General features: G+C 43.2%; 1 protein-coding gene across 7 annotated transcripts; it reads left to right on the forward strand.

Annotated features, from left to right (window-relative positions):
* The first annotated feature begins 10,825 nt into the window (after positions 1–10,825).
* CSRP3 (cysteine and glycine rich protein 3) lies at positions 10,826–22,509 on the forward strand. 7 transcript variants are annotated; one of them, XM_077287216.1, is made up of 7 exons: positions 10,826–10,954; positions 16,052–16,180; positions 17,214–17,314; positions 20,683–20,851; positions 21,075–21,207; positions 21,476–21,569; positions 21,882–22,509. In XM_077287216.1, the coding sequence occupies exons 2-7, from the start codon at positions 16,167–16,169 to the stop codon at positions 21,956–21,958; spliced, it is 588 nt and encodes a 195-aa protein (XP_077143331.1). In that variant the 5' UTR covers positions 10,826–10,954; positions 16,052–16,166; the 3' UTR covers positions 21,959–22,509. The 7 variants fall into 7 exon arrangements, with proteins under 7 accessions (XP_077143331.1, XP_077143329.1, XP_077143328.1 ...); XM_077287213.1 differs by lacking the exon at positions 17,214–17,314 and adding an exon at positions 14,060–14,329 and having other exon boundaries at positions 10,851–10,954; positions 21,882–22,506; XM_077287215.1 differs by lacking the exon at positions 10,826–10,954 and adding an exon at positions 14,192–14,329.
* The last annotated feature ends 2,252 nt before the right edge of the window (positions 22,510–24,761 follow it).

Genomic DNA, 24,761 nt, shown 5'->3' on the forward strand with positions numbered 1-24,761 from the left:
TTGACACAAAGCCCGTTTGAGCCGCTACATGAGGCCTCATTAAAGAACATCTCGCTAAAAACAATACTGTTAGTAGCGTTAGTATCCGCTAGAAGGGTGAGTGATCTCCATGCCTTGTCTATTGACCCTCCTTATCTATCCGTGACATCTGATAGAATAATTTTAAAGAAGGACCCTTGTTATCTCCCTAAGGTAGCCACTAGTTTTCACAGATCCCAGGAGATCCTGTTACCTACCTTCTATGAAGACCACTCGACTCCAGAAGAAGCCAGGCTTCATACCCTAGATGTTAAGAGAACTATTCTAGCCTACTTAGAGAGGACTAGGGACTGGAGGAAGAGTAGGGCTCTCTTTGTCTCTTTCCAGGGAAAAACCAAGGGTTCCAGAGTTACAAAGAACACGCTATCACGCTGGATTAGAGATGCCATTATCCTGGCGTATAAAGCTGGAGGAAGAGATCCTCCAATGCATGTGGGAGCACACTCCACAAGAGCCGTGTCGACCTCCTGGGCAGAAAGGGCGAACGTGCCGATAGATCTTATATGTAAGGCTGCAACTTGGTCTTCACCAAACACCTTCTATAGACATTATAGATTAGATCTGTCTGCTGCTTCTGACCTGACCTTTGGGGTTTCGGTTCTTGATTCAGTTAACCCACCCAGTATATAGTCTCTGAAAATCTCTCAGTGGGTGCTGTCGTGGCGAATAGAAAATATCGGATTACGTACCGGTAATGCTCTTTTATAGAGCCCACGACAGCACCCATTCGATTCCCTCCCTTTTCTTTATTTAGTTGCACGTGGTGTCTTGATAGGGAGATGTATATAATAGAATAATATGGTATGAGGTTGTAAATATGTATATATGCCTAAACCTGATAAGACTAAAAAACCTGGCGGCGGTTCCTCCTTTTTCTCTGTAAAACAACTGAGGAGCGAGGGGGGGCCGCCCCTTTTATCTCTCTGTAGGTTTCCTGTTCCTAGGGGCGGATCCCCTCTCTCAGTGGGTGCTGTCGTGGGCTCTATAAAAGAGCATTACCGGTACGTAATCCGATATTTTTCTTTTTGACTGTTACATAGTACCTGTTGATTTACACGCGAGCACCTCCCGAGACTATCAGGTCCACTGCCTCTGAGATTGATTACACATTACACCTCCTGTGTGGGCTGTGCTGCTTTACTTTTTCTTGTTGGACACAGCTCTGGAGTATAATACAAGATGTAACTCGGGATCAGTAATATATGTAGACAGTGACTGCACCAGCAGAATAGTGAGTGCAGCTCTGGAGTATAATTCAGGATGTAACTAATTGGGGTCACATCGTCCTTCAGAAGTTTGGCATCAGTTCTATCCCTGCTTGTATGGTCAGGCAAACCTCCCCACATTAGAAGAGCCATATTGTATCACCCTAAATCCTCGGGGGGTATAGCTTTGTTGATTATCAGTTCTTCTGATCTAGCCTCCCACCTATCTAGAATCTTGGGCTGATGTAATAGTCCTCGGAAGGATTAAGTTGGGATTGAGAAAAGCTTTACAACCATTCTCATAACTCCCTGGTTAGACCTTACTCTGGTTAAATCACTTACAAAAAGTCTCAACATTGGGGCCATCCTCGCCTGCTGTTCCCATAGTACGGGCTAATATGATACTGCGATACTCTATGTACACTGTTTTGAGTATTCCATGGTTTCCCCTGAGCTCAGATGACAATGTCTTTCAAAATTTTCATAACAGTGGCTACTTCAGAATTGGCCATTTTGGAGCTGGACATAGGCTACCTTCATACTAGCGTCGTACGACGCACGACGAATTGCGTCGTTGCGACGTAAGCAGTGAAAGCGCCGCACAACGGGGGCAGCGGATGCTGTTTTTCAACGCATCGCTGCCCCATTGTGAGGTGCAGGGAGGAGGGGGCGGAGTTCCGGCCACGCATGCGCGGACACGACGCACCAAAAAACGTTACATGCAACGTTTTTGGGTGCCGACGCAACCGTCGCACGACGGTTGCAACGTGTGGAAATGCGTCGCTAATGTTAGACTGGAGAAAAAACGCATCCTGCAAGCAATTTTGCAGGATGCGTTTTTTATCCACAACGACGCATTGCGACGTGCAGTGCACGACGCAAGTGTGAAAGTAGCCATACCTGGCATCCCGTCCTCTTTGGGATCATGGAGATGGGGGCAGCTTTTTTCCCAATTCACTTCCTCCCAGATCCTTCTATAATACTGACAGAACAACTTTTGAGACCCCTTGCTTGAGTTGCTGATAGATTTCCCCGACCAACTTGTCACCAAATTTCAATCACAATGGGAGGGCGATTCGGGTCTTTATGGAGAGATCAATGGAGGCGAATTATCTCTTTAAGGCCGGGGTCACACTAGACCGTAATACGGACGAGTGCTATGCGATAAAAAAATCGCATAGCACTCGGCCCAATGTTAATCTATGGGGCAGCTCCCATCATCCGATATTTTCTCCACCGTATTCAGGATCCGAGTAAAATCGCAGCATGCTGAGATTGTCAGCGTATCTCAGCCGAGACTCGCCAATACAAGTCTATGGGTGCGAGAAAAAATCGGATTACACACGGACCATGCGTGTGCATTGCGAGAAATACGCACCGTTGTTAGAGAAAAGCCGGTAATTCAATTGCCGGCTTTTCATTTCTCCTTCCGAAACCCGACATATGAGACATGGTTTACATACAGTAAACACTCGTATCCCTTTTTTTTTTTTTTTGCATATTACACACTACTAATGTTAGTAGTGTGTATGCAAAATTTGGGCGCTGTAGCTTGTAAAATAAAGGGTTAAATGGCGGAAAAAATTGGCGTGGGCTCCCGCGCAATTTTCTCCGCCAGTGGTAAAGCCAGTGACTGAGGGCAGATATTAATAGCCTAGAGAGGGTCCATGGTTATTGGCCACCCCAGAAAAGGCACATCTGGAAGATGCGCCTATTCTGGCACTTGGCCACTCTCTTCCCACTCCCGTGTAGCGGTGGGATATGGGGTAATGAAGGGTTAATGTCACCTTGCCATTGTAAGGTGACATTAAGCCAGATTAATAATGGAGAGGCGTCAATTATGACACCTATCCATTATTAATACAATAGTATGAAATGGTTAATAAAACACATTATTAAAAAGTATTTTAATTAAATACACAGGGTGTTGTAATATTTTATTATTATTTATTGTTATAGCGCCATTTATTCCATGGCGCTTTACATGTGAGGAGGGGTATACATAATAAAAACAAGTACAATAATCTTAAACAATACAAGTCATAACTGGTACAGGAGGAGAGAGGAGCCTGCCCGCGAAGGCTCACAATCTACAAGGGATGGGTGAGAATACAGTAGGTGAGGATAGAGCTGGTCATGCAGCGGTTTGATCGATCGGTGATTACTGCAGGTTGTAGGCTTGTCGGAAGAGGTGGGTCTTCAGGTTCTTTTTGAAGATTTCGATGGTAGGCGAGAGTCTGATATGTTGTGGTAGAGGGTTCCAGAGTAGGGGTGATGCACGAGAGAAATCTTGTATGCGATTGTGGGAAGAGGAGATAAGAGGGGAGTAGAGAAGGAGATCTTGTGAGGATCGGAGGTTGCGTGTAGGTAAGTACCGGGAGACGAGGTCACAGATGGAGGAGACAGGTTGTGGATGGCTTTGTACGTCATGGTTAGGGTTTTGTATTGGAGTCTCTGGGCAATGGGGAGCCAGTGAAGGGATTGACAGAGGGGAGAGGCCGGGGAATGGCGGAGGAACAGGTGGATTAGTCGGGCAGCAGAGTTTAGAATAGATTGGAGGGGTGCGAGAGTGTTCGAGGGGAGGCCACAGAGCAGGAGGTTGCAGTAGTCAAGGCGAGATGATGAGGGCATGGACTAGGGTTTTGGCAGATTCTTGGTTGAGGAATGAACGGATTCGTGAAATATTTTTGAGTTGAAGTTGGCAGGAAGTGGAAAGGGCTTGGATATGTGGTTTGAAGGAGAGATCAGCGTCCAGGATTACCCCGAGGGAGCAAGCTTGTGGGACTGGGGAGAGTGGGCAGCCATTTACTTTAATGGTTAGGTTCGTTGGGGGGGGGGGGTCGCGTGAGATGGGGGAAAGATGATGAATTCTGTTTTGTCTATGTTAAGTTTCAGAAATCTAGCGGAGAAGATGAAATAGTGGACAGACATTGAGGGATTCTGGTTAGTAGGGAGGTGATATCTGGTCCAGAGATGTAGATCTGTGTGTCATCAGCATAGAGGTGATACTGGAAGCCATGAGATTCTATGAGCTGTCCCAGGCCAAAGGTGTAAATGGAGAAGAGCAGGGGCCCAAGGACTGAACCTTGTGGGACTCCGACAGATAGGGGGCGAGGTGAGGAGGTGGTGTGTGAGTGGGAGATGCTGAATGTCCGGTCTGTTAGGTATGATGAGATCCAGGATAGGGCCAAGTCTGTGATGCCAAGGGATGAGAGGATCTGTAATAATAGGGAATGGTCCACTGTGTCAAAGGCAGCCGACAGGTCAAGGAGGAGGAGAACAGAGTAGTGTCGCTTGCTCTTGGCGGTTAAGAGGTCGTTGGTGACCTTAGTTAGGGCAGTTTCAGTGGAATGGTGTGACCGGAAGCCAGATTGTAAGCGGTCAAAGAGGGAGCAAGAAGAGAGATGGGAGGACAGTTCAAGGTAGATGTGTTGTTCCAGTAGTTTGGAGGCATAAGGGAGAAGTGATATAGGGCGATAGCTAGATACAGAGGATGGGTCAAGAGAGGGCTTTTTGAGGATAGGTGTGATGGAGGCATGTTTAAAGCTTGAGGGGAAAACACCAGTTGTTAGTGATAGGTTGAAGAGATGGGTTAGGGTTGGGATGAAGACTGGTGAGGTTTGGGATGAGGTGGGATGGGAGCGGGTCAAGCGCACAGGTGGTGAGATGCGATCTTGAGAGTAGAGTGGAGACTTGATCTTCTGTAATGGTGGAGAAGTTGGTTTTGGAGGTGGAGGGCAGGGAAGTCAGGAGGAAGGGCTCTGGGGCTTGTTGACCAAAACTGTCTCTGATGCTATCAATCTTCTGCTTGAAGAATGAGGCAAAGTCTTCAGCGGAGATAAGTGGGGAGGGAGGAGGTGCTGGGGGACGGAGGAGAGAATTGAAGGTGTTAAATAACTGTTTAGGTTTGTGAGACAGGGAGGATTAGACTCTTAATCCACCTGAAGACCCTCGTTCTGTAACAAAGGAAAAATAAAAAAACAACTATCTCATACCTTCCGTTGCTCAGGTCAAGTCCCACGAAGTAAATCCATCTGAAGGGGTTAAATCATCTTACAGCCAGGAGCTCTGCTAAAGCAGTGCTTGTGCCTGTAAAACCCCGGGGAATGAATGGATTGCAGGGGAATGACCTGTAGTTACCTTGAGTCGCGGTGATGCGCCCCCTGCTGGATGTCCTCATATGAACTCGAGCGTGGGAAAAATTCCAAGGCTCCAGTTCATGAGGACATCCAGCAGGGGGCGCATCACCGCAACTCAAGGTAACTACAGGTCACCCTACTTTCCATTCATTCCCCGGGGTTTTTACAGGCAGAAGCGGCTGCATTAACAGGCTTCTGCTTGTAAAATTAGTTAACACTTTTAGATGGATTTACAACGTGGGACAGAACGACGGAAGGTATGGAATATTGTTTGTTTATTTTAAACTTTGTTTCAGGTGACAAGGGTCTTCAGGTGGATTAAGAGTCTAATAAAATATTACAACACCGTGTGTCTTTATTTAATTAAAATACTTTTTAATAATGTGTGTGTTTTATTAACCATTTCATACTATTGTATTAATAATGGATAGGTGTCATAATTGACGCCTCTCCATTATTAATCTGGCTTAATGTCACCTTACAATAGCAAGGTGACATTAACCCTTCATTACCCCATATCCCACCATTACACGGGAGTGGGAAGAGAGTGGCCAAGTGCCAGAATAGGCACATCTTCCAGACGTGCCTTTTCTGGGGTGGCTGGGGGCAGATGTTTGTAGCCAGGGGGGCCAATAACCATGGACCCTCTCTGGGCTATTAATATCTGCCTTCAGTCACTGGCTTTACCACTCTGGAGGAGAAAATTGCGCGGGAGCCTACGCCAATTTTTTCCGCCATTTAACCCTTTATTTTACAAGCTACAGCGCCCAAATTTTGCACATACACACTACTAACATTAGTAGTGTGGAATATGCAAAAAAAAAAAGATACGAGATGGTTTACTGTATGTAAACCATGACTCATATCCTGTCGGGTTTGGGAAGGAGAAATGAAAAGCCGGCAATTGAATTACCGGCTTTTCACATATCTCGCGCTGAATTAAATATAAATACAGTGTATATATGTGTGTATATATATATGTGTGTGTGTATGTGTATACACATACTGTGTATATGTTTTAACGAACATTTGAGCACATAAATCCATTAGATGTCGGTTTTGCAAGCCTGCGAGAAAATATCGCAGTACAGATGCCACACGGATGTCAAAAGGATCATTTGATGCGAGGAAATCGCATCCTCGCACTGCACACGGATCACTGTTTTGGAAACATTTGTGCGATTCTCGTCTGTGAAAAACGGACCTTTTTTTATACGTTGTGTGTGTCCCCGGCCTAACACATCAGGTATCAGGTATAAACTGCTATCTCCGTGGTCCACAATCCCAACTCGCCTTTCCTTTTATTTTTCCAGAAGCCATCCCCATGTGTTGGAGGCGAGGGGATGAGAAAGGCGCTCTACTACATATTTTTTGGTCTTGCAGGCTAATCACTCCTTTTGGGGGAAAAAGTGCAACTGGTGATTGTCTGGAAATTTGAGGTCCGCTGCAACATGGTTCATTTTTGGATTCTAACCTTGACGCCATGTATGCTGAAATTCTCTGAAAATTAACATGTAATGCACAACGCTATTCCGTCACATGCGGCTATATGCTCATTCCATATAGAAAATATCACTGGTGGTCATAGACTTTAGCCACCCGCCGACTTTTTGCCTTCTTCTTCATCTTTATTTTTTTTTTTTATATAGCGCTAACATATTCCGCAGTGCTTTACAGTTTGCACACATTAACATCGCTGTCCCCGTTGGGGCTCAGCCTTCACAGCATTGGTCTGTCATAGGGTTATACACATAAATAATATTACAAGATGCGTACTGATCTCTTTTGATCCATTTTCTTTCTATCCTTTTGTTCTCAGACGATGAGGTTTTTCTGTAGGTGTGGACAGTACGATAAGAGCGACGTGACACATCGGACGGAATGTTTGGAGGCGGCCGCGATATGTTACACCGTCTTTCATGAGGTCAGCTTTCAACACTACATGACAGCGAGGCAGCAATCGGCTGATAGTGTGACCAAAACGGTAACTTTCAAGGAAGGAAAAAAAAAAATATGACGTAATGACTGACAACCACAGACTGTGCGCTCAGTAAATCTTTCTCCCGTCCTGATACTTTGTTATATATTGTAATTCTAAACTCCACATTGTGTCGCTCACAGATGCTTGTCTAGACAGGATACAAGTGAAATCTAAGTAGGCATGTTTCTATTCACTGACAGTAAGCAGAGATCACAATATATTGGAAATTTATTGTCTAAGACTTAAATTGTATATTTTTTTCAACAGATAATGGTTTAAGAAATAAAAAATCTTTTTCCCGCTGTTGCACTGCTGATCTGTGCTTACTTTGCTGCACTGAGCATGTGCAGTACATCGACATGTGCACTGCAGCAGTGATGGCAAGATGTACGGGACAAGACCGTTGAGACCAGTAATTGGCTGCAGTGTTCACGTGAAGGTGCCACATAATATAACTAGAAATGTGGGCAGAGGCCACCAAAGCTGGCGCTAGAGTAGCAGAAGAAATCTGGTATTTAATGTTTCTTATTGTTTATTTACAAACATTCTCTACTTTAAGATAAATATTTTTAACTTAAAACAAGAGCTGGACCAAGGTCAGAAGGTGCAGAAAATGGGGCGGGGGGCTATTTTAGCAATGAGCTCATCCCCCCCCCCCCCTACGTATATATAGAATCAGGAGATTGCGGCTCCATCCTCTGAAGATAAGGAGTCTGCTGACAATCTTGGCACGTTGCTCAGTATCACACTTTGTAATGTCCGCTGGGAACTTTTCTATGACACTTGAGCTTTTCAGCTTTTTGATCTTATTCTTTGCTGTAACCCCTTGTTCCTCCCCAGGAGACGTCAATCGGGGTTCACAATATAGAACATAGGATTAATCGTTTCATTATGGGAAGATGTAACACTGTTTAATATATATTGTGCTTCACTTCTTTACCAATTTTAAGATTTGTTTGGACTCTGTGAATGAAAATATTGCTTTATACAACCAGACCTGATTCTTTTTACCTCTTAGACTTCTTTCACACTAGCGTCGGCCCGACATGTGTTGTGAAAGTGATGCCCGACGTGGGCAGCGGAAGCAGTCTTACGACGCTTCCCCTGCCCCATTGTAAGGTCCGGGGAGGGGGGGGCGGAGTTCCGGCCGCGCATGCGCGGTCGAAAATGGTGGACACAACGCGCAAGAAGTTACATGTAACGTTTTTTTGTGCCGCCGGTCCGCCAAAACACGACGCAACCATTGCACAACTGTTGCGATGTGTGGCACTCCATTGCAATGCGTCGCTATGTATAAGTCTATGGAGGAAAAATGCATCCTGCGGGCAACTTTGCAGGATGCGTTTTTCTACATAACGACGCATTGCGACATGCGTTGAACGACGCAAGTGTGAAAGTAGCCTTAGTTTGCTACAATGTATCAGTCCAGTGATCTTTACCTACACTGACACATTGTTGTAAACTATCAGGAGAGCGGAGATATGTACTGTAAGTCGGGGGACTCTGTCACGTCATTCTAACCCCTCCTACACCGATAACGTGTGCAAGTTAAAAGAACCCAAGTTAATCCACAACTTTATTAGGCCAGTCTCACATGTCCAGATAATTCCGGTACCGGAGTTATCCGTGTCAGTGTGCTCACGTGGCACACGTGCGGCAGCCGTGTGCCGACTGGGTACCACACGGACCGTGCAGGAGACAGCGCTACAGTAAGCGCTGTCCCCTGCTTTGGGTGCTGAAGCAGCCATTCATTTCTTCTCTCCAGCAGCGTTCGCTGGAGAGAAGGAATAAAAAATCGTTTTTTTTTTTGTTTTTTGCGGTTGAAATAAAGTTCCCAGTAACCAACCCCCTCCCACCCGCCCGCTGGAAATAAAATCCTCACCCAGCTCCCTCGATGCTTCCTCTCAGCGTCGCAGCTTGTCCTGTATGAGCGGTCACGTGGTGCCACTCATTACAGTGATGAATATGCGGCTCCACCCCTATGGGAGGTGGAGCCGCATGTTCATCACTAATGAGCGGCACCACGTGACCGCTCATACAGGACAAGCTGCGACGCTGAGAGGAAGCATCGAGGGAGCTGGGTGAGTATTTTATTTCCAGCGGGCGGGCGCACAGGGGGTTGGTTACCGGGAACTTTATTTCAACCGCAAAAAAACAAAACGATTTTCATTCCTTCTCTCCAGCGAACGCTGCTGGAGAGAAATGAATGGCGGCTTCAGCACCACAAGCTGGGGGTACAGCGCTTACTGTAGCGCTGTCTCCTGCACGGCACACGGACCCATTGACTTTAATGGGTCCGTGTGATCTGTGCGCTCCCACGAACACGTCTCCGTGTTTTTCAAACGGACACATGGTCCGTGAAAACACGCTGACATGTGCAGAGACACATTGATTTTAATGTGTCTACGTGAGTCAGTGTCTCCGGTACGTGAGAAAACTGTCACCACACGTACCGAAGCCGCTGACGTGTGAAACCGGCCTTAAACAGAATTGCTGCAGAGAGGTCCACTTTAGTATTTATATGTAAATTATCCTGGAAGTGCTCTGGGCGGGACAGAGCACTTCCCCTTCATTAGCTCCATTCTTCACCTAAGGGCTCGTTCACACTTGCAATTAAATCGGATGAATGCAATCCGATTAAATATTGGATTGCATAAGTATCAATTTAATCTTATACTTCTGTTCTCAATTACATTTGATTTCAGGAATCTCATGCACACATATATTTTTTTCTTTTTCCTGACTAAATTGGAAAACTGCTGCATTTCTTAAAGCTGCAGCATGTCACTTCTATCAGTGTTTTTTTTCCCGATGAGAAAGTTCAAAAACGTTGCAAAAAAAAAAAAAATTCACAGGTAGAAGGCTTTTTTTTTTGTTTGCAGCAATTTTGGCAAAATAAAACTAACTTTATTAAACATTTACTGTAGACAAATCGCACATTTTACGTGGAAAAAAAAACTAAGCAAAAATCTAAGTTTTGAACGTAGCTTTTTTACTGCAAAGAGAGCAGATTCTGGCAGAAAAAAAAGCTGCATGTGAACATGGCCTTATTGACGTGCTGCGAATTTGAAAATGTTTTCATTGTCCAAGTTTGCAAGGAATAAATAAGCAGTGCATGAGATTTCAGAAAATTAATTTATTTTGTTACTATGGTAAAATGCCACGTGTGAACGTTCCCTTAGTGTCGCGGTATTTTTGGCAATTGCAATATCATATTCAGGAGCTGAGGATGGACAATGCCAAGTGTCCGCCCGTTTGGCCTGTTTCTTCATGCCCTGGTGTTGACCATTTGATCTCTCTGATATTTTACAGTTCATGGAGACTGAGCAGCTCCAGTGAACGTAGTTTCCTGAAATCATTGAAGTCACCGAGAAACGCGAAACCCCTGATGATGTGGACAGAGCCTCAGTTTTTCCCTTGGCCGCAGGGCAGATTCTGGAATATCAATAAAGATTACAAGTGGAAAATCCAGAGCATGACTCCTGAATGCTGGATCTACAGCTGCTGCCATATTGTCATGCCCAGCGAAAAGTGCGGCCCTGAGCTCATGGGTGAACAAGAGGGGCCAAGTGTCAGTAAATTTACCAACAGTAAGTAAAAAGAAGAAAGTCAAAGCCGTATGAGAAAACGGCATATATGCAACCAATCAATGGCTGGAGATTCGTGACACAGTAACGTATGGTGGCAAAAGATCTCTTTGAAGTGGACAACCCCTTTAATTGAGGAGTAAATCTATGATTTGCACTATAATTTGTGGCAATTTCAAGAATCCTAGTAAATCTATGAAACTGATCAAAATGGACGCACCATCCCCCTTATACCACCCACTCCCCCAGGCAGCGGTGTACCTCTAATACCAACACACCATGCGGCCGTTATGGAGGACTATGGGGAGTGTATTATACTATATGGAGGTCTATGGGGAGTGCATTATACTGTACTAGATTGTGGCCCGATTCTAACGCATCGGGTATTCTAGAATATGCATGTCCCCGTAGTATATGGACAATGAGGATTCCAGAATTCGCGGCAGACTGTGCCCGTCGCTGATTGGTCGAGGCAACCTTTATGACATCATCGTCGCCATGGCAACCATTATGACATCTACGTCGATACTATGCCCGTCGCTGATTGGTCGAGGCCTGGCGGCCTCGACCAATCAGAGACGCGGGATTTCCATTATGACATCCTCCACCAATCAGAGACGCGGGATTTCCAGGACAGACAGACAGAAAAACCCTTAGACAATTACAATCATGGCCAAAAGTATTCACACCCCTGCAATTCTGTCAGATAATACTCAGTTTCTTCCTGAAAATGATTGCAAACACAAATTCTTTGGTATTATTATCTTCATTTAATTTGTCTTAAATGAAAAAACACAAAAGAGAATGAAGCAAAAAGCAAAACATTGATCATTTCACACAAAACTCCAAAAATGGGCCACACAAAAGTATTGGCACCCACAGCCTAATACTTGGTTGCACAACCTTTAGCCAAAATAACTGCGACCAACCGCTTCTGGTAACCATCAATGAGTTTCTTACAATGCTCTGCTGGAATTTTAGACCATTCTTCTTTGGCAAACTGCTCCAGGTCCCTGATATTTGAAGGGTGCCTTCTCCAAACTGCCATTTTTTGATCTCTCCACAGGTGTTCTATGGGATTCAGGTCTGGACTCATTGCTGGCCACCTTAGAAGTCTCCAGTGCTTTCTCTCAAACCATTTTCTAGTGCTTTTTGAAGTGTGTTTTGGGTCATTGTCCTGCTGGAAGACCCATGACCTCTGAGGGAGACCCAGCTTTCTCACACTGGGCCCCACATTATGCTGCAAAATTTGTAGGTAGTCTTCAGACTTCATAATGCCATGCACACGGTCAAGCAGTCCAGTGCCAGAGGCAGCAAAGCAACCCCAAAACATCAGGGAACCTCCGCCATGTTTGACTTTAGGGACCGTATTCTTTTCTTTGAATGCCTCTTTTTTTCTCCTGTAAACTCTATGTTGATGACTTTGCCCAAAAAGCTCTACTTTTGCCTCATCTGACCAGAGAACATTCTTCCAAAACGTTTTAGGCTTTTTCAGGTAAGTTTTGGCAAACTCCAGCCTGGCTTTTTTATGTCTCGGGGTAAGAAGTGGGGTCTTCCTGGGTCTCCTACCATACAGTCCCTTTTCATTCAGACGCCGACGGATAGTACGGGTTGACAATGTTGTACCCTCGGACTGCAGGGCAGCTTGAACTTGTTTGGATGTTAGTCGAGGTTCTTTATCCAACATCCGCACAATCTTGCATTGAAATCTCTTGTCAATTTTTCTTTTCCGTCCACATCTAGGAAGGTTAGCCACAGTGCCATGGGCTTTAAACTTCTTGATGACACTGCGCACGGTAGACACAGGAACATTCAGGTCTTTGGAGATGGACTTGTAGTCTTGAGATTGCTCATGCTTCCTCACAATTTAGTTTCTCAAGTCCTCAGACAGTTATTTGGTCTTCTTTCTTTTCTCCATGCTCAATGTGGTACACACAAGGACACAGGACAGAGGTTGAGTCAACTTTAATCCATGTCAACTGGCTGCAAGTGTGATTTAGTTATTGCCAACACCTGTTAGGTGCCCCAGGTAAGTTACAGGTGCTGTTAATTACACAAATTAGAGAAGTATCACATGATTTTTCAAACAGTGCCAATACTTTTGTCCACCCCCTTTTTTAGGTTTGGTGTGGAATTATATCCAATTTGGCTTTAGAACAATTCTTTTTGTGTTTTTTTTCATTTAAGACAAATTAAATGAAGATAATACCAGAGAATTTGTGTTTGCAATAATTTTCAGGAAGAAACTGAGTATTATCTGACAGAATTTCAGGCGTGTGAATACTTTTGGCCATGACTGTATATATATATAGATGGAGGACTATGGGTGTGCATTATACTGTATGGATAACTATGGGGAGTGCATTATACTATATGGAGGTCTATGGGGAGTGTATTATACTATATGGAGGACTATGAGGAGTGGATTATACTATATGGAGGACTATGGGGAGTGCATTATATTATATGGAGGTCTATGGGGAGTGTATTATACTATATGGAGGGCTACGGGGCACATTATACTCTATGGGGTGTGTATAATGCTATGTGGAGGACTATGGGGTGAGTTATACCAAACAAGCAAAATGCTGCCTATTCGAGTGATTGTATGGTTTATGCTGGAACACAAATCATTGTTCTCAGCAGCACATTGTCCGGTGAAAACTGCAGATAACATGATAATGTATGGGGACAGATTGATCTAAAAGTGATCGTTCTGTGGACATCATTCTTCCTCAGCCGGTGTAATGAGGCCGGGAAACAAGCAAACAACTTCAATATTGTCGATTACACTCATTTAACGGTCTGAAATCAGAGCATGTAAATACAAGACATATTTCTGTGTGATGGTGCACTATATCAGCATTTGGGGCCTCACTTTAAACTTTTGACCAGGGCCCCTCTTTTTCTAAAATCGGCCCTATTGCATATTATTAGACACCTATAACTTTACTAACACCCCATCTTTATGAGCAATCGCCCTCCTCACGCTTGTGCCACACCATTACGAAGTATTTGGCAGGGTCTCGCTTCCAGTGGCCGTCATGTGCATTAACTCCCTCCCTGCTGCAAGGATTTCAATAAAGCTTTGTGCTTTTTTTTGGGAAGGTATGGGGAGTACAAAGGGGCCCCCTACTGGAAATCTTTGCCCCAGACTGAAATTCCAGAAGTCATTGTTATCCAGCTCCCTCTCTGGCAGAGTTATGAAAAGATCCAGGGATTGATCAGCGGCTATTTTTGGCAGCCTGATTTCAGAGATGTTCTTCTCCATCAATCATCACCCCAGGAAAGATCTTTCTGGGGAATTTAAAGGGTCCAGGAATCTGTCCAGACCTCATAGTGCCCGAGATATCTCCAGCGGACTCATTTGCGGAGCTGGTGAGTGTCATGAGGGTGATGCTTGTGTCTTGTACATTTTGGATCTGAGTGCTTACACTTCTTTCTGGACCATTCACCCAATCATCCTGCATTATTAGATTTTGTTTCTTTCTTGTTCCCATCTTAAGTTTATCATTTTTGTACTTAATTTATTATGTTTAGAGCTAAAATAATGATTATGATTTAAATCCTCCTACCGTTTTGTGTATACAGCTCCTATGCACGACCATGTGTTTCTATAAATTTAGTGTGATCTTTCAAACATACCACTTTCCATATGCTCCCTGTTTGGCAATATATATTAGGTGAGTAACTAAAGATCGCAGAATTGGCATCTTGTCAATCACACAAGTCTGCATAGAAGCTAAAGAGGACATTTACTTATCAAGACTATTTTACAGTGCTTAATTTCTTGAGCTTTTTTTTTTTTTTAACACATTGGTGTAGCTAAATATTATTGCAAACGTGTGCACGCCTTTAAATATTTTTGTCATCAGATAAAACATGCAGAAATGCAGATTGTTGTATTGTTATATACTTAAAATAATGATTGTATCTAGGTGGAACTAGATACAATGGGACACTTTTCTTAATGGCATCTGTCACAAAGGATTTGGCCACAATTTGCACCAAGTGTCACACTGATAAGTTTAAAAGAGACAAGTAACTGTAAACAAACAATAATTGTGCTGATCAATTGTACTTTTTTTTTTGCTTTTGCACCATCTTTTTTTAAAATCCGTCATCCATGCCACAGAATAAGTGCCTGTGCACACGATGCAGATTTGTTGCCGTTTTTTTTTTTTATTTTCCTGCTCAAATTTGTCACAGGATTTGTCCTGATGTCAGCAAAGTGAATAAGAATCCAGAAGTCTCATGCACGCGTTGCTTATTTTTTTTACTTGGAGATTTGTTGCAGATTTATATAAATCTGCTGAACATCAATTCTTTCAGTGTTTGTGCTGCAGATTTCACTCATACTAATGAAAGGGATTGTCACTTTTTTAACTGTTTTTTTTAATGTTTTTGTATAGTGTCAGTAATAATAAAAATGTTTCTTTTCTATATGGGAGTGTGTACATCTATTGGTTAGTCCTTTTTCTCCTTGTTCTCTTAATTCTAACAGCTTTAGATATCTGCAACTTTTTGTCCAAACAGCAATTGGTAAAATAGTCAAAGGATTTGTATCGTTTTATCACATTTGTATGTATTGTTAAACTAAGGGCTCACTCAGACGTCCAATTTTCTTGGAAATGAGAAAAACTAACCAATTATTTTGATAAGTATTTGAGAAAGAGTTCGGTCCGAGTGTCATCACTATTTCTTGTATCGTGAGAAAAAAAAAATGTTTCGTCATCTTCTCCTTTCCGACAGTCCATGAAAATCGGACTGCACTCCGATGGTGTCCGATTTTTTTTTATGGACGCTTTGACTTGCATTGCCGATTTTGATCTGATCCTTGGATCAAAATCGGACATGTCTCCACAATTTTCCACAGACTGCTCCTCAATAATCACGGACGTGTGAATGATTCCAGACTATTGCAGATACAAATGCTATCTGCGAAAACCACCGACAACACGCATACGTCAGAAATCTGAATGAGCCCTTAGAGTAGTAAAAAGATTCATCGCAATAACCAGCCTGCTGCTTGTCGATTGTTTCACGTAATGTAACGCTTTCTTTATTAAATATAACGAAGACGTTGTATACTCGTTCCAGACGGGTATTGTTGGACAATGCCAAATCTGGGTGGAGGTGCCAAGTGTGGAGCTTGCGGGAAGACGGTTTACCATGCAGAGGAGATCCAGTGCAATGGACGCAGCTTCCACAAACCATGCTTCATATGCAGTGAGTACATAACAAGATGCCAAATGAACTTAGCAAGAAATTAGTGAACCCAGGGAATTATTCTGCTTACTATTTTTTAAATCCTCATAAAATGTGTTAATGTCTCAGGGTCTACAGCAGGGGGTGTCCAGGTTTAGAAGGTATCTAACTTTTTATTTATCCTAAGAAAGCAGCAAATGTTGCAAAAGGAAAAATAAACAAAAAAATTAACACTACTCATCCCTTCTCCCCCTAACAATCCAGCACAGATACTCCATCAGTCTTTGTTTATAGTGACTGCTGCAGACAATCAATGGCTTCATTAGTCTCGTTGCCTACTCCTAACATCACTGCTGTTAATACTGAGCTCTGTTGTCAGCATACAGGACATGGCCACAGATTGTTTGCAGTGGTGAAGTTCCGTCTAAGCCTGGAAAGAGATAGAAGACCCTTTTTGCAGGCCCAGATGGAACGATACCGCTGCAATCAATCAGTGACTGTCATGAAATGTCTCCTGGACCAGGAAGAGAGGAGACTAAATGGGGTAAACATGCAGTATTATGGATTTAGTAGATAACTTATTTTTGTACAATAATGCACATAACCCCTTTTATTTTGCTTACACAGTGAAGATCAGTGTTTCTACTGTAGCTGCATGGTCTGTTGGAGTCTTAGGTAGTCTGAAATCTATTTCCTCTATCATCAGAGTCAGCCATACAAATAGGATCAAAGCCATCCAATCCAAAACTGTGTGTGATATGTGGGCGCTCGTACTCTTCCCTGCCAGCAGATGTTGGAGAATAAGACAAAAAGACAAAAGTGCAGGTGCAAATCTGTAGGGACTACAATCGAAAAGCTGCACTTTGTCACAATAGTTTGGCCATCTTATCGCTGATCCTTCTCCATGCTTTACACTGCAGCTTGCACAGGGAACTATGATATGATCCTGCACATTTAGCTTCCTCCATCTATTGTGTATGCTCGTTACATTCCGTACATAAAAATATCAAGTCTCAGTTTTCACTACAATTAAATTTATTCTCTTTTGTTGAAGCAAATTCTTCCACACTTTTCCAAGAATAACCGAGGATTATTTATCAAAGTTCCGGACCCCCTGCCCCAGGGTTTACAAATCTGACCGAGCTCCGATATCTTGTGAGTCACCAAGTATTCTGGTTGTGAGGACAGAAATAACGGCTGACTCTGGACATTATCTCCGGAGCGCTTTGTTCTGGGTTGTGAGATTATCAACTGAGACCTGACTGCGAGACGGAGCTTACTGACATGTTATATTGGGTCTCATGTAACGTTTGCTGCAAGGACAACAGAAGGTCACAGCGGCAGCAGAGAAAGCCCAAAGTCCCATGTCTTCAATGCTGGTGACCGAAAGGTGCTTTTACACCAGAGGTAAAGTGGTAAAATGCATCCTTGGTCCTAACCAATGATACACTAATATCCGTTCTGTCTTAAACTCCAGAGCTACATTTACAGGTTTTAGAGCAGAAATCTCCATGCACTCACACTGCTTGTTCAGTGTCTGCACAGAGCTTGCTAGATTGATTTTAACGTAGGAAAGTGTTCTCCCAATTGTACATGCAAAATAGAGAGCCCCTGCAAATGTAGAAGCTCAGCTAAGCTGTAAGGGGTGTATGAAAAAATATTTATCATTATATTCTACAGAGAGAAGCAGAATAGTGAGTGCAGCTCCGGAGTATACCATAGAATGTAGGATATGTAATATAATGTACTGTGTGTACACAGCGACTGTACCAGCAGAATAGTGAGTGCAGCTCTGGGGTATAATACAGGATGTAACTCAGGATCAGTAATGTAATGTATGTACACAGTGACTGCACCAGCAGAATAGAGTACGGCTCTGGAGTATAATACAGGATGTAACTCAGGATCAGTAATGTAATGTATGTACACAGTGACTGCACCAGCAGAATAGCGAGTGCAGCCCTAAAGTATACAGAAAGTAACTCAGAATAAGTAAAGCAATATATGTACACAGTGACTGCACCAGCTTTCTAGATATGGTAAGCTATATATTGCAGCCAATAAGTGCCCCCAGCAATCACATGCCTTACTACCGATTTATCCACCCACCCAGTGATGGAAGCCATAGACCACTGGGCTTCTGTGCTGGATTATTGGAGGACTGGAGAAGAGAGTACTTTTTTTTTTTTTAGAACTTACGGTGTTGTTTGATTTTTCAAAGAATGAACCCCTCTAATTACTTCTCAGATTCGTCAACGTAAAATATACATTAGACTGATGTTGAAGGAATAAGGCCTAACGAAGGCCTCTTTCACACTTCCGTCTTTTTTTTTCCGTCACAATCCATCGTTTTGTGAAAAAAATGGATCCAGCAAATGTTTCTGCTGGATCCGTTTTTTTCTCATAGACTTGTATTAGCGATGGATTGTGACGGATGGCCACACGTTTCATCCGTCGTGCACTGGATCAGTCGTAAAATTGCTGTCCGTTGGGCAGAGAAAACGCAGAGGAACGTTTTTTTCTGTACGTTGGAAAATCGCTCAGCGACGCATCCTGCGCTGTCTGTCGTTGGCTATAATGGACACAGGGATCAGTCGCTGACTGTCAAAAGCAGAAATCCAGCGACAGATGCCATCTTTTGAAACTGAGCATGCGCGGAAGAATTTCCCGTCGGGGAAATTCTCTCTCCCTCGCTCTCTCTTTTTACTATTGATGCTGCATAGCATCAATATTAATAAGATATGTTAAAAAAATAAATAAATAATCGTGTTATTCTTACCATCCAGAGTCCCCCGTGGCTTTCCTGATGCTCGCGATGCTGCCAGCAGCTCCCGTTCCCAGTAATGCATTGCGAAGTGACCCGATGACGTAGCGGTCTTGCGAGACCGCTACGTCATCAGAGGTAATTGCTCGCAAGGCATCACTGGGAACGGGAGCTGCCGACAGCATCGCGAGCATCGGGAAGGCTGCGCGTGATGCCGGAAGTTAAGAATATCACGTTTTTTTTTAAATTATTTTTAACCTGGGTTGTGTTGTGTATGCATTTTTACAGCGGAAAAAGGCGGCGAAGATGCATACACGTGTGCACATAGCCTCGACGGACCTGTCAAAAAAACGGACCCAGTGTACCCGTTTTTTACAATCTGCACAGGATCCGTCTTTTCAACATTTTGATGGATTGTGACTGATTGTAAAAAACGCAAGTGTGAAAGAGGCCTAAACACTAAGGGTACGCTCCCACGGTCCGTAAACGCTGCATACATCCACAGCGTCCAATCCGCAGCATCCAGATGTTACAGCATAGTGGATGGAATTTCAAGAAATCCAATGTCCACTATGTGTGCAGGGACTCCTCCGGCTTCCCTGCAGAGACGGACATGCGGTGCGTCTTTCCAGACCGCAGCTTGTCTATTTATAAATCTCACCCGTACAATGTATAGGGTGCGGTGATTTCGTATGGTTCAATGAACACATGCAGAATCACTTGCATTCAAAAGCCAACAGCGCTCTGGACAGAGCGGACATGTGCTGCGTCCAAAGCGCTGCCTAATACTGACTGTGGGGACGTAGCCTTAAGGCCCCGTCTCACATAGCGAGATCGCTAGCGAGATCGCTGCTGAGTCACTAGTTTTGTGACGCAACAGGGACCCCAGTAGCGATCTCGCTATGTGTGACACGTACCAGCGATCAGGCCCCTGCTGTGAGATCGCTGGTCGTGTCGGAATGGCCTGGACCTTTTTTTGGTCGTTGAGGTCCCGCTGACATCGCTGAATCGGTGTGTGTGACACCGATCCAGCGATGTCTTCACTGGTAACCAGGGTGGTAAACATCGGGTTACTAAGCGCAGGGCCGCGCTTAGTAACCCGATGTTTACACCCTGGTTACCAGCATAAATGTAAAAATAAACAAACAGTACATACTCACCATCTGATGTCCGTCAGGTCCCTTGCCGTCTGCTTCCTGCTCTGACTGACTGCCGGCCGGAAAGTGAGAGCAGATCACAGCAGTGACGTCACCGCTGCGCTCTGCTCTCACTGTACGGCGGCTCAGTCAGAGCAGGAAGCAGACGGCAAGGGACACCGAAAGGCGAGTATGTACTGTTTGTTTTTTTTGGTAACCAGGGTAAACATCGGGTTACTAAGCGCGGCCCTGCGCTTAGTAACCCGATGTTTACCCTGGTTACCCGGGTGCTGCAGGGGGACTTCGGCATCGTTGAAGACAGTTTCAACGATGCCGAAGTCGTTCCCCTGATCGTTGGTCGCTGGAGAGAGCTGTCTGTGTGACAGCTCCCCAGCGACCACACAGCGACTTACCAACGATCACGGCCAGGTCATATCGCTGGTCGTGATCGTTGGTAAATCGCTATGTGAGACGGGGCCATAAGATTTAGGACAATTGGATTATTTTTTATATATTGGTAGAAGATCCTTTTGCATCCAGTAGATTTGCCAGATAAGATTGTGGATGACAACTACCGAAACCTTTACCTTTGCACTGTATACAATCTGCATGCTCTGTTGCAGTGGTTTGCAGGAAGGCTCTGGACAGCACCACGGTCGCTGCACATGAGTCTGAAATCTACTGCAAGTCCTGTTATGGGAGAAAGTATGGCCCCAAAGGATACGGCTACGGACAAGGTGCCGGCTGTCTGAGTACTGACACGGGAGAGAGATTTGGCATTGAAGTTGCTCAGTAAGTAAAATGTTGCATATCATGTATCATTATTACAGTTCTTGTTATTTTCAAGATCTCTGCTTGCTGTGAGTGAATGGTAACATTTTAGTTTGAGACTGAAGGCCACTTACTAAAGATAAGTGAATGGATTTTCATGGACCCTGGTCCAGTATTTCGAGGAGGATTGCAGAGCTATCTTGTTGAAGGATGTCCCTGCAGCTAATTCCAAGTGTATTTCCAGGACTCATCCTTCCCGCAGCTCGCCCACTACCATGCACTCTTCCAAGTTCGCACAGAAGTTTGGAGCGACGGAAAAATGTCCCAGATGTGGAAAATCAGTCTATGCTGCCGAAAGAGTGATGGGTGGTGGAATGGTAAGTATGAACAGGGTTTATAGGGAGAATCAAAAGTCAGGACCCCCTTGAGCGTTACATATCAGTGCAGTAATCCCAGCTTTATTAATGTTGGGGGAATTCCTGAAATGTTTTCACTCCTGGAGAACCCCCCTCTTTTTACGGTATTTCTGGCCCAAAACTTTTATTGTAGGAGTTGAGATATGCTCCGAGATGCCATAAATATCTAGAAGGATAATAGCATTTAAGAGCCAAAACGGCAACATCTGGATCTTTTATTTCTTCGCAGCCCTGGCATAAAACCTGTTTCCGGTGTGCACTGTGTGGGAAGAGTCTGGACTCCACCACCGTCACAGAGAAGGATGGAGAAATCTACTGTAAAGGTGAGAGGATTGCGGAGATTTCAGTACTAATGAGGGACAAGGAGGCGTTTAGGTCCATTTGATGCACAATTAGAAAAAAATCTGAAATCATACTGTTTTCACACTGGAAATTTCACCCTCAAGAGCAGCAGCATTGAACCCGTGACTCTTTAAGATGTGAAAACTACAACTCCTATCATTCCCTGACAGGCATTTCACGACTGGTAGATCTACAAGTTGCAGTCTACGTTCCCGGAGAACCTCCGAGTAGAATAAGCTTATAATTGGCATTATAGATGATCACAATAATAACGATTTCTTTTCTCTCCCCAGTTTGTTATGCCAAAAACTTTGGTCCAAAAGGAATAGGATTTGGAGGGCTCACGCAGGTGGATCAGAAAGAAGGCTGAACGGCATGATCTTAGAAAATATTTCTATTGCTTGAAGCCGTTAGATTCTGGAAAGACTCCTTTGGATTGCATAGTACGGACTGGATCGGTTCTGGAATGTTAAACAATAAAGAAAGTTTTGGAAACTTTTGAAAACGTTTTTTTTCTTTCAAAGAAAGGATGAAGCAACAAGTTATATTTGTTTGTTTTTTTAAATAAATCTGCAATATATTAATATGAGATAGAAACTACACTGTCCAAATCTTTCCGTGACAGTCTAAGCCCGAATACTGGCTTCCCAATATTGGTTACGGACTTCCTTTAACATTGAAAATATATTTGGGTGCAGTTTTACTTTTTTTTTTTTTTGAGGCTCTGCTGCCCTGACCCCAGTGACACCTAAAAAGTTATGCAACATCAACAAGTGACAGTTTCTCATTGCAGAGTTACTCTATATAAAGCCACAAGGACAAGAATCTTCTTGCCCACCCCAAATTTCCTAAACATGTGACCTCTATCTCCTAGAGTCCAAGCTTCTATTTTTTCATGCTGTGATTAGTAAGCGAAATACAAAAACATTTAGAAAAATCCATTGCGACTAATTCTACCATAATAGACAGTTGTTAACTTTTTAGGGGTCTTTTTGTGACTAGTTTCCAAAATTTCATGCCACACATATCTCTATACAGAAAGTACATGAAAAATACCAAAATGAAAAAAAAAATAATATTAAATAAAAACAAAGTTAAATTCTAAGAAATGACTTAACACTTCACATTTAATATACATAGTGCATAGCATGAAATAACAGAAGACTTCACCTCTCCTGACATTTCCACCAGCAAATCCTCTGGGATATTGGCTAGTTCTAGGAAAATATCACCAGCTTATCAAAATCCAGCGTCTCTAAGATGAGTGTACGGATTGTCATGATGTCAGATTACTGCGGTACCCCCAATCCGATAGTCACATTACAGCAGTGTATCTAAGAGGCCATTTATACGACATGATCACTTGTTTCACCATAACCCTGCAGTATAAAACAGGCTGCCGATCCCCCGACGAATGAGCAAAACGTTTGCTCGTCAGGGACAACAGCAGCCAATGAGCAGTGAACGATCAATTACTGATGATTCAGGGCGCAACAGGATAATAAATGACCGCTGATCAGCAAATAACCGAATGGTGGTCGTTTAGTGCAGGTGTTAACACACAGATCTAACAAGAGGTGCAGCAATACCTGAAAATACCGGTCAAGTCCTGCGTCTCCATACTTCCCCAATTTTAAGATCTCTGCTTGCTGTAGTCAGTGAATGGAAACATTCCCATTTACATTCAGGGAGATTAAAAAAAAAAAATATTCTTATTACGGTATGCCATTTTGAACCAGCTGTGTTAAGCGAGCGTGGATTTTTTTATTTTATTTTTTTTTTTACGTAAATGGGTATGCGTATCTCCAAGATCCAATTCCAATATGCAGTAGATGTAATAATAATAATAGCAAATACCTCCAATTAGAAATGTAGTGTAGCTCTTCTAATTAGCTATGTTGCTTATCCCATGTGCAGGGCATTGAAGTAGCTTAGGTATCCATGGTTACGACCACTAACAACTAGCTAACTGTCACTGTAACCATGGATAAGTGAGCCACTGCAATGTCCTGCACATTATGTAAGCGACATAGCGAATCAGATGAACTATACAAAATTTATAATTGAAGGTATTTCATAATATGCAACATAGCAAATGAGAAGAACTATACTAAGTTTATAATTGGAGGCATTTGTGAATATTATTACTACTACACCTACTACATATTGGGATAGGATCTTGGAGATGGGAATACCTCTTTAATGCCAGTAAGCAGAAATATTAAAAAAAGGTAGAAGCTAAAGAAAAAAATTTTGGAAAAAAAAAAATTATATAAAGCACAAGTAAATATTGAAAAAGAAGACAAAGTTTTAATGCGCCAAAGACAGAAGAGCTGCAGAGGTCATCTGCTAAATCAATTCTAAAATATATTGGTCTTTTTTTGTTTGTCATTTTCCAGCTGAAAGTGTGCATTTAAGGATATGCAAAAAATCACGTATGCCCTTTCCTAAAAGGAAGAAAGAATTGGTGAAGGAGATTTTTGTATCTATAACAGTGTCAGTAATTAAATAGTTGCCTGTGAAAAACCAACTACTCACCTGTTAGTTTCCCCACCACTTCAGCGTTGTGACTCCAGTGGTCTTCGACGGTCTCCGTTTACTTTGCCCGTACACTCATATGACCAATGCAACTGCTCGTTGGCCTCAGCGGCGATGCTTTTATGCATATCGCGTGATCGGGGCAGCAAATTAAATAGAGACAAGTGGAAAATCACCAGAATTTTTCTTTTATTTATATATCCTGGACAACCCTTTTTCACAGCCAAAAGAAAAAAAAATAATGCTGCTTGTCTTTGGGTTGCCCTACCCGTCTGCTCCTTGGCCTCTGCAACAAGAGATAGTTGTCAGAACGCTAATGAAATTGGGCACCCAGAAACTAAAATGTTAATATTTATGTACAACTGCCCATTCTTAGTCTTTTAGGAGAAATGGGTCCTCTTTTACAACCACCTTTTCTTCTTATTCCATAAGCCAATGGAAAGATACAAAAGCATCAGCGGAGTCTGGAAATGAAGTGCTCTCTATTTTATGTTTTTTTTTTTTTTTTCTTTTATACAAAATTTGTAAAAGGTGAACAAGAGCAAGGAATGAATATATATACTGTATATACACACGGAAAGGTAAGTACTTTAGCAGAGTCCTGGACTATACAGGTCAGCCAGAAACTTTTATAG

The sequence above is a fragment of the Ranitomeya variabilis genome, chromosome 2, assembly GCF_051348905.1.
Source record: "Ranitomeya variabilis isolate aRanVar5 chromosome 2, aRanVar5.hap1, whole genome shotgun sequence".
Taxonomy (NCBI): domain Eukaryota; kingdom Metazoa; phylum Chordata; class Amphibia; order Anura; family Dendrobatidae; genus Ranitomeya; species Ranitomeya variabilis.

Bases quoted from the DNA above. Each gene is read 5' to 3' on its own strand.
- CSRP3 (XM_077287213.1), top strand. From the start codon at position 14,209: ATGTTCTTCTCCATCAATCATCACCCCAGGAAAGATCTTTCTGGGGAA. The intron at 20,852-21,074 runs GTAAGTAAAATG...GTGTATTTCCAG, and splicing joins TTTGGCATTGAAGTTGCTCA to GACTCATCCTTCCCGCAGCT. The intron at 21,570-21,881 runs GTGAGAGGATTG...TTCTCTCCCCAG, and splicing joins TGGAGAAATCTACTGTAAAG to TTTGTTATGCCAAAAACTTT.